We start from the raw sequence: 10,642 nt of genomic DNA, 5'->3' as shown, positions 1-10,642 counted from the left end.
AAGAGTCGACTTCAGTTAAAACTAATTCTAGAGCTATATGTGATCCATTTAAGGCATCCAGTTTATGGAGCTAGCCAAACTCAGTTGCTCAATTATAGTATTGGATACAGATGCCACACAGGTTTGCTACTCTGAACCGGCAACAAAATGTATCAGACCTTAGTTTGGAAAGCAAACATACATGACTTGTGAAAGCCTAATAAAATGGAGGACACACAAGTATATATATACAGATAATTCTGGTTATGGGTAGCAGAAACTAGTTCTATGGTTGTGATTAAAGCAAAGAGGTGGGAATCAATAAGTTTCCCACAGTAAAATTATAATGTATTGAGATTTATTATGTTATTGGCTCAATAAAGATATTGGGCTGATAAAGATCATCGGATTGACTTAAATTAAAGTAGACATCCTAAGATTATTCTAAAGTTTGTTATCCAAAGTGACAAAAGAAATTCAATAAAGAAGTTGACCAAATAATTTATCTGTGCCTGTGACATGTTGCTGTATCCTGCATGTATGCAGATGAATGCAAGGGAGGGAAGGGTTTAATTCTCAAACCAAATAGAATGAATCATATAACAGAATATAGTATAAAAAATAAACAGAAGAACTTAGACAAACTAAAAATATTTGCTACTTCCACTTTCATTAATCAAGTTCTTGAAGATGAATTTTTTTTTTTTTCTCATCAACTAAGAGTAACAGGGTTTCTAGGATCACTGTGATCCCAGATTTTCTGTAATGAAAACACTAGAAGAGATAACGATCCCTCCTCTAATATATTGTAGCAGAAGCTTTGGTAATATGCATTTATGCAGAGAATCTTCTATATAGTTGAGGTATTAATTCTACATGTTCTAGAGTCTCTGGTTGTTAATCAAAATTTGGCAGCCGATGAAGCTAGCAGCAGTCAACCTATCAGCTAATTATCTCCAGTATAAGGCTCTCAAGCAACAGCATGACATTTATATCCCCCAGAGTTTACAGCAAGCATATAAACACGAGCCCAAGAAACCAAGAGATTGGCCAATAACATTCCACTGAAAGCAAAATATGGCAGTAGTTGGCACAAGAAAATAAGTGGTTTAAGCTTGTTATGTAAAGGTATGTATAAACTATAAGAACAGATAAAGTATATAATCACCAAATCAAATGGAAGTCCCCCAAACAACAGCCAGCCGAGTCCAATAGTAAAAAGGTCCTACAGTAGCAAAAACAGGAGTTCACAAAGGTCATGGGATGAGCAGTTTAACGGCAGAGAACAGGAAAGAATATTTAACAGATTTTTCAAAGATTAAGGATAACAGGTTACACTCAAAACAGAATGTGATTTTCTGGCAAAAAATAATTCTGGTTTATTAAAAAGAAACAAGCTTAATATTGGTAAAGTTTCCAGCCCTCCTTGCCAACTTTTAGGATCTATTCCTCTGTTAGGATACACTTCCATCCAGCAAATATGATTTGTTAGCACCGATATTTAGCCATGATACTAAAATTTAATCACATAATTGATCATCTAACTCAGAAGTAGCTCAGGCAAAATCAATTGAAAATGCTAAAATGTCACAAAAGTCTATGAATGAGATGGTTCTAGGCCGCCAAGCAATTGACTTCTGCTCTATAATGACAAAAATAATGTTCAAGCTACTTGACTTACCAGAACAAAATCAATGTTAATCCAGCAAATTAAAAGAGTAAAATATTAAAATGCAAAACCAAATTAGGGTAAAGGGAAGCTTTTGCATCTGCATGTTTGTAGGGTAGCACAAGTTAAACATGCATTACACACCTTCAAATTGCCACAAATTGTCTGTGTGAGTGCTGAATTGAGGGTTGTGTTCAAAAATACGTAATAGTTTATCAAGAAAGCCATGATACAGGAAAGAAGCATCACAACCTGCAAACATTTCAACACAATAATATTTAGTTAGACCACCGACTCAACCACTGATTCAGTAGTTATATTGAATACCCCAAATTTAGTAAACACTGGCATGTTGGCTCCTTATTATGGTGAAATAGAAGCTCATCAAGCAGATTCTGTAATAAACATTGAGTGTTACATTACCTAAATTTTATGGATCACATGTACTGTAGTTTCATTACTAATTAGAGCTTATGATCTTGAAATATACGGTTATAATGAATTTGACCCAAGTTCAAAGCCATAAAATCTTCAACTTGAATTTCTTTCTCAAGTTGAAGATATCAAACATATAGACGAGTGGATTCCAATAACACTAAGAGGGGTAAAATGATAATTGTGGGCTAAAGCTTAAACTTTGATATAACAATTAGACCAAGGAGAGATAAGTATAACATTTAATTCTTCAACTACCTTGATTTATATATTCAAAACAGAAAGCAGAGATGTGATTTGGGTTTGTTATTGTGATGGTAAATCTCATATTTCAGCCAAAGTAGATATTTACAGGAATCAATGAAACCAGTCTTATACAAATACGCAATACGCAATACAGAATATTGAAACAAGAGCAAACTGCAAAGCAAGCATCAAGAAAAAAAAAAAAAAAAAAAACAACATTGATTGTAATCCTTTATGTCTAATTTCAGAATAATATGTTGTATAACCAGATAAGCCACAGTTACAGTGTCATCTCTTTTTGTCAATGGCAATTGGTTGGAAGGAACAACAGTTTAATGATGGTTATAACAAATACTTCGACAGGTGAAATACCAAACAGGGGAAAATAGTAGGAAAATTAGAAGAATTGCTGGCTAAATAAAAGCAGGAAATAATGCACACAATCATTTCAAACATCTCATGACCCAAATGCTACATTAAATTAACAAAATCAAGAAAAGGGGAGCGAAACTCCAGTCACGAGTAGAAAAAAAATAAGAAAAGAAGTTATCAACTTCAGAAAAGGAAGTACCTGAAAGCCTGGGTAGAATAAAAGGGGAAAGTTCATAGTCACTTCTAAATCACCTTTGACTGATGTCCAGAACAGCAAGATTGGTGTGCATATTATTCCTAAAAAGAACCGGTAAATAGATTATTCAACTGAGCTGTGAAGGGAAAAATATGTTGTACTTAGGCTTTTCATCTTACCATTGCACCACATAAGGCCAAAGCTATTCAGGCCACTGGATTTACCTGGAAAAGATTGAAGAATATGCCATAAATTTATATGAAAAAAAGATATAAACCTTCAAATAAGAAGTGAGATGTGAAATTGCATAAGAATAAAATAGTACCAATACGAGCAATGGATGCAAGATATATTGCTGTACAGATGTTCGCTATGAAAACAACAGCATAGCCATAGGCATCAAATGACAAGTCCCGAGCCCCAGCAATGATTGCACCGAGTATAATAGTTCCCACACTGATGAAATCCTTGAATTTATTCCACTAAGAAGGCAACTAACCACATGTATATATAAAAGATAATCTATCATAGATAAAAGTATATGGAATGACATTCTAAGCCATGCAGTTGAGACTACTTTATTTCCCATTTTAAGATAGTTCAAAAAACTGATAACTGTATATGCTCACACATAATCGAGGCCTTCAAAATTTTGATCAACAAAGGCAATCAAGAATCCTTTTGGCATTTAAATTACACGACTTATTCCATCAAAAAATTCAACTTCTGAGGATGCTGTAACTACTAAATCGGGAAACTCGGATTTACAACAAGTTTGACAATGGGCAAAGAACACAAAGGAACAACTTTACTTAGTTTTAGTAGTCGGATTTGTTGAATTACAGTTTTTGGCACCTATATAATGGACATTGAATATTGCAAAAACTAGTCTTCCCCTCTTCACAACAGTAATTTTGGGTAAAGAATGAGAAAGCAACGTGAAAGGAAAGACTCCTAACACAATACAGGCTATGACGGTTGGTTCCAGAACTTTGGATATCAAACCTTTCCAGTACAAATGCATATAAAAATCTGTTTTCCCTCTAAATTAAAAATTATACCAATAATCCATAAATCATACCTAATGGAAACCATCTTCCTGAAAATAAACTTAACAAATTAATTAATCACTGTTTTACGTTATGATTGATTTCATATTTAACAGTTTATTTTTTAAGTGTACGTTTTTTTTGGCTATTATCAAGTATTTAATTGTAATTGTTAAAACAGTATAAATATTACCACATGGTAAGAGATATCACTATAATTGAAGTAATACATCTTTGTCTAAACTAGATATCACCCAAAAGATATAGCATGGATACTTCACAGATAAACGATCTGCAAGTTAAAAAAGGGGGACCAAACAGTTTCTTTGTAGAAGATACTAATAATGTTTGATATCTTTTAGATAATTATAAGAGTATTCTTCATTATAAACACTTTGAGGAACATGTGTTTAATAACTAGCTAAAAAGCATTCTGCAGACCCACAGGGACGGTGTTGAAACCATGGATGAAGTTTTCCTACTTCCAGTAACAGCAAAGGTTTAATCGTCAGAAGAAAGTTAAAAAGGTAGTGTACCTGCCAACAACAGAAAGTGAGTGTTTCTGCCCTGTCAATAGATACTCCACAATCATCGTAAAAGCCACTGTGGTCCGCCTGAGGGTGGTGTACATGGGAACATTTATGCCTCGCACAGCTTCCATTGTGACCAGCTTTCAATAAAAAAAAAAAAGACAAATATTGGGAATATTGCAAGGAAATATTTAAGCTTTCACCAAGGTAGGAAAAGCTTGTGAAATATTGTCTACCATAAAATACGTACCATATATAGCAAATATGCTATTGCTAGAGGAAGGGTATGAATTAATGTCTTCAATGGTACTAGGGTTAATGGATTATAAGTGGTGCTCTGTGGTTCAATAGCTGTGAAAGAGATGACCTTCCAGCATTTCAGTGCATAGAGAATTGAACATGAACATAGCAGCTAGCAAACAAGATATAAAATGCACAAGTCAACTAATGAAGTACTCAAAGATAACAAACACCAGATTTGACAACACAGTTTTCCAGAAGGCAGCAAAAATTGTTGAAGCGGTAAAAGAATTGCAGTAAGCTATCGCTTGCTAGCTGTGCAGCTAACAGCTTAGAACTTAAAATAAATAGTCTGGTAAATGAGACAATTTTGGCAAGTAGACTACCTGAAAAAGTGTGATGACATTTACACATGAGAAACTATATGAAGAAAGAGCTGCTTTGTTGAACATTACCAAGAGAACTGCAAATTGGAGGAAAAGGAAAGATCATACGAGTTATGATGAGACACATTCACAGAAAATCAGATAATTAAGACATGTAAAGGACAGTAGCAAAAGTTTGATCAATAAACAATTAAAACCAGTAAATCACCATTCTCATATCAAACTATCACAAGTTAGAAGAAAAAAAAATAAAAAACAACTCAAAGAACTCCGTGGATGACAATATGTATAATGAGGTAAATATTGAGATTTATCAGGAACAAATAAATAGTGAATCACTTATACTAGAGAAATGTTGATAACTGTTTCCTGCTCACTCTCTGCTGCAGTTGTTGGTTTCTTATCATGCCACATGTCTAGAGTTTATGTGGATGATGCCACACATTTAATGTTTTCATTTTGTTTTCTTAAAGCACATAAAGACGGGACACAATGGGTGAAGAGAAGTCAGCAACTATTGTAGAGCTCTCCTCTATATACTAATTACAAAATTAGTAGTTAAAAGAAAAGAGCAAAAGATAATGTGATAATGGCATTGGTATTGTTTTTAATCCAACATCCCCTCCTCCCCCAAATCAAACCCAAAAACTTCAATCTTAGGTTAAGATACCAACTAAGACAGTCAATACTTACTCATGGCATGGATATTCAACAACTAAAAAAAGAAAACTGGAGGAAGAGACAGTTGGGCAAAAGAAAATGAAAATAATTACAAAAATCATGACGAAAACTATCTCTTCTGGCAAGGGGTTTCTATTAACATTATTTGAATAAACAAAACCAAAACTGCAAGCAATAAGATAACCTGTCCACCATTAGATATAGAGAACACATATTATATTAAGGATTAACTTTATCAGGAATTAGTTCAAAGATGTCAAACACCTGGAACTCACCAATTTGAATGAGTAAGGCAGGCAATTAAACCCAAGAGAGGGATTGTTTATTACAGTGTTACTAGACGACTTAAGGATGCTTATTTATAAACAAAGTAACATTCTTATCGCATAAGATAAACATTCTCTCATTTTAAAAGACCACATATGAATCATGCTTGACTTCAAAATCATTTCTACATGGTCTTATGTGTAATACTTTCTCAACCTCACCTTCTTTGGAATAAATGGTTCGAAAATCAAAATGGTTATTTTTTAGTCTTGGTTATATCTTCAGCATTTCAATTTATCGTAGTTTTGATGAGAAATCTTTAAATTTTCTCGCTCCATAATAGCTCTAAAATCCATCTCTTCATATCTCTAACATCTTCACATCTCACATACTATTTTATTACAAAAACTACAATTCCCCACCATATATCTCATGAAAATGCCCTTAAATACACCCTCCACCGATGCAAAATGATAGACGCTCAATAATCTGGGAATTAAGCACACATTGCAAATGAAAATTTGTTTCTGCCTCACAATAATTTTCACATTTGTCATTCCATCTCAGATGTCCTCAATGACTCTAACAAATTCACTAGACATTCTTACTCATATTAACAGACCAGCTGCAATATCTCGTCAAAGATCCTACTCTGCAACATGAAATATTCCACAAATTCCTTTCTTCTTCTAAGTTTAGAACCTTTTTCTTCTTTCCCAAGCATACAACAAAATTAAGTTTTCAACCCTCAAAATTCCTGAAAAATCCTCCCTTTAGTTGCTCACAAGCACATTTGTATATGACTTGAATGCAGGATTTCAGTGTATTTAGCATATGAAATAGAGATAGGTCTTAGTTTCAACCCAATCACTCTTCCAAAGTTGAAAAAACAGAGTCATAATTTTAAACAACAAAATCAACACAGAAGCAAAAAGTTGTCAACTTTACTTACTTTCTCCATTTTATGACTCACGTAGAACTTAAAACTTTCCTCTTCCCCACATTTTCTCAGCAACCAAATAAAGCATAACCAAAAATAAATACAACAGCAACATTTTTATAGAAAACCCCATCAAGAATACAACAAAAAGTTTTCTTTTAACAAAGCAACTTTCAAGGTAGAAAGTAACATTAAAAGTTGTTTCATGAAATAAGTCCAAACATTAAAAGAGAAAAAACAAAAAAAAGCATTACCAGCAGAAGCCATGTAAGAGACAGCTGCATAGACACCTCTTTTAGTCATGGCAGAACCTTTTGACTGCTCTTGGCTTTTCAATGAACCGTCGTCTACTGTCACTGGTAATCCTTCACTCTTGACTGAAGAAGCCATTGTTTTGTTATAATTTGTTTAAAGTCTGAAAAAGATACAAACTTTTATTTGAGAATGAATCAGAGAAGAAAACACGAGTTTAAGTAGTGCAGTGAGCCATGAGTGGCAGGGACAGTGGCATACTTTTTAAGAAGTGAGGGTCCACTTATGCTAGGTCCCAGCTCAGATATTCATCACCCCATCATTCTTTTTCCTTTTCTTATTCTTTTTTATTATTAATTAAAATATTATCAATTAATTATTTATTACTTTATCAAGAACATACTTTAAATAGATTTTTATTTTAATTTATTTTTTAGTATTATCAAAATTCAAAAGTGTTTTGAAACATTGTATAAAGTTGCATACAGCCAATCTTGCAAATATTTAGATTTAAATGGGAATAAATATTTGAATATTCATGAAAGGTAAAATATAAAGATATGTTTTTAATTTGAATGACCCTATACAACATATTCAAGATGACTAAAAAGGAATCAAATCAATAGAATCCAAATAAATATTCATACCATATCTTAATAGGGGTATTTCATATTTGAAAATGCAATAGGGAAGATATCAATTGTCACATTGAATTATTTATATGACAAAAATTAAAGAAAGATAATGTGTTATGTCATGAAACTGTTTTCAACTTTGTATCAAGATAAATTCTATACTAAAACTTTTTTTTTTAAATAATAATTCTCAAAACCTCATATAAACTTAGAAAACATATGATAAAGTAAGTTTTATTATTTTTATAATGCTTTTTTATCTCTTAAATTTAATCCCGATATATAATTGCGTGGTAAGTTTAACTTGGTAATTGTTGGAAGAGTAAACTATATATATATATATTTTTTTTAAGTAGTACCATTAAAAGATAAAGAGTGTACAGAGAGGTAATAAAAAACGACTATCCTACCTCAGGATAGGCTCTGGGATAGAAACAAAAACATAAACCCAATAAACCTCTTTTTTGTCTATCTTAAGCACGCAAAGGATAGAGACAAGAGGAGAAGAGCAAGTAAAGGAATACAAAGACAAAGACATCCTATCATAGGACATGCCTTGGGATAGGATTCAAAAGAACCTAAACAAGACTAAGAGCAACAATACATAACATTATTCCTACCTTAGGAGAAGCCTTGGGTTAGGGAAACCCATGTTCGTCACATGTTGGTTTTGAAGATAGTCATAGGTAATTCCCAAATCTCCGCAAGTCTTCTATTGGCCATGGAAGATTTCATTTTGTTGAGGTCCACAGCCTATCGCTCACCATGTTCCGAATGTGGTTGTGAATTGTCCAAGCATCCATAAAATCCCCTTTAAAAAATCTATTGTTCCTCTCCCTCCAAATGAAATAGACTGTAGCACCCAAGCATAATTTACCTATGGCATATTTGAGTTTGTTTCTCTTCCAATTCATGGATAAGGAATTGACATAGTCATGCCAAGGCACCTCCCTATAACCAAAAGAAGAGACCGCAAGAACACGACACCAAATGGACTTTGTGAAAGTGCATGTGAAGAAAAGATGATCCAAAGATTCTTGGGCCGATTTACAAAAACAACAACATGCATTTTGAGCAATACCATACCTCATCAATTTGTCTTTGGTGCCGAACTTCTCTTTAATAGCCATCCAAAGAATCATAGCATGTCTAGCAATTGATTTCCTAAACCACACAAGGTGGTGCCATTCTACTTTAGTTTTTCTTAATCTCACTTCATTCTAAGCCTACTTGATTGAAAAACCACTAGCCATAGAAGGTACCCCTATAATTTTATCCCCACTCATAGAGGGATCAAAATTCACAAGTTTTTTAATTTCCATTAAAGCATAAGAATTTGCAACCAGCCATTTCCAAGTAAACAACATGTTCCCACCCCAAGATTAGCAAAATGGCAAGGTTCCACCTCTAGTTTCATTTATTCCAGATTCCCACCCTTTAAGTAACACCGTTAGCGATATTCAGGTTATGACACATATGCAAAGAGTACTATTATCATACTGCCCTTGACAACCTGACAAACACACCCCTAAGATTTTCTTAGTATTTACATATTTGAAAACCTAACAAACACACCCCTGCAACTGTTGTTGCGGCTTCTGCAACTGTTATGGCATAGTGGTGGTGGCTGTGGCAAGAACTTATTTTTTTCTCTTTTATTTTTTCACCTTTTTCTCCACCCATCTCCCCTACCCACCAACACTTAGCAAAGCTCTCCCACCCTCCTTCCACCCGTAAAGCACGCCCTCTCCTCCATGGCCAACAATTCCACCCGACCCACCTTCCATCCATCTAGCACAATAGCCTCCCATCCCCAATAGCCAACCATTACAGTCCCACCCACACAATATCACAGCCATAGAACACTACAAAAAAGTCCTTTCGTAGAACACTTTATGTGCAATCAAGAAAAGGTGGACGATGAGAGTTTTGGGGAGCATCGGTGACTGGAAATCAACAATAAAGCCTTAAAACACTTCAAAAAACCTTCCTCAACCGTCCTCCAACTGAAACAAACAAGAAATTTGAACCAATCAATCCAAATTCATCTTTCACACCAGGAAATCCCTAGGGCAGGGGAGCTTCAATCGCTGACGAACAGTGAGCGAACCGAAACAAGATTGTTGGGAATTTTGGAAAGGAAGAACTGATGGGTCGATTTGTGGTGACAACATCAATTTTTGGTCAAATAATCGACCAGAAAAGCAAATGACCAATCGAGAAGGTGGTCGGCGAACGATGGCCAAGCATGTTAAAAATCGAGGTACAATTGCTTGATTCAAAAAAATGACACATTGATACTTACATTAAACTATCCATAAATAGAGATGACAATTGTACCTCGATTTTCGGGTACCTGGCTTAACCCAGCCCATATGGGCCGAGCATTACCAACTGTTTGCGAGGATAAGCATGGGCTGAGGTACGGTTTTAGGGCCTTGCCCTAGGTAAGGGTCAAGCCTGGGACAACCATCGTCTAGGCCCAACCAGAGTTTTTAACATGGGCCATTGTTAATTTTATTATTTTATGTATCAGCCCAACCTATGTTAATTTTTACATTTTATTTTCTCAACTCACTCTTTATATATATATATATTACTTGGATTAGGCAAAGTGGTAACTTGCTATGAGTATATGCAAATTCTTCTTCTCAATTCATGCTATTTTTTCCCCATTTCCTAGGTAAAAATATCAATTGAAGATGCTGTCTATTGTTTTTATATGTGAATAAGAACGACATCAAAAAGCTCCTATGCAATTAATC

General features: G+C 34.2%; 1 protein-coding gene across 2 annotated transcripts; it reads right to left on the bottom strand.

Moving 5' to 3' along the window:
• Window positions 1-647: 647 nt before the first annotated feature.
• Window positions 648-8,782, bottom strand: LOC116137454 (UDP-N-acetylglucosamine transporter UGNT1-like). 2 transcript variants are annotated; one of them, XM_031423147.1, is made up of 11 exons: window positions 8,498-8,782; window positions 7,245-7,405; window positions 5,103-5,179; window positions 4,727-4,888; window positions 4,483-4,616; window positions 3,223-3,353; window positions 3,077-3,121; window positions 2,901-2,998; window positions 1,793-1,900; window positions 1,148-1,204; window positions 648-1,043 (listed from the first exon to the last, which is right to left on the bottom strand). In XM_031423147.1, exons 2-11 carry the CDS (start codon window positions 7,378-7,380, stop codon window positions 969-971), a joined length of 1,023 nt encoding a protein of 340 aa, XP_031279007.1. In that variant the 5' UTR covers window positions 7,381-7,405; window positions 8,498-8,782; the 3' UTR covers window positions 648-968. The 2 variants fall into 2 exon arrangements, with proteins under 2 accessions (XP_031279007.1, XP_031279015.1); XM_031423155.1 differs by lacking the exon at window positions 8,498-8,782 and having other exon boundaries at window positions 7,245-7,416.
• Window positions 8,783-10,642: the final 1,860 nt, after the last annotated feature.

This window comes from Pistacia vera, unplaced genomic scaffold (genome assembly GCF_008641045.1).
Source record: "Pistacia vera cultivar Batoury unplaced genomic scaffold, PisVer_v2 Contig1093, whole genome shotgun sequence".
Classification (NCBI taxonomy): domain Eukaryota; kingdom Viridiplantae; phylum Streptophyta; class Magnoliopsida; order Sapindales; family Anacardiaceae; genus Pistacia; species Pistacia vera.
Note: the sequence above shows the minus strand (reverse complement) of the source record. Positions and strands in the feature narration are given on the sequence as shown.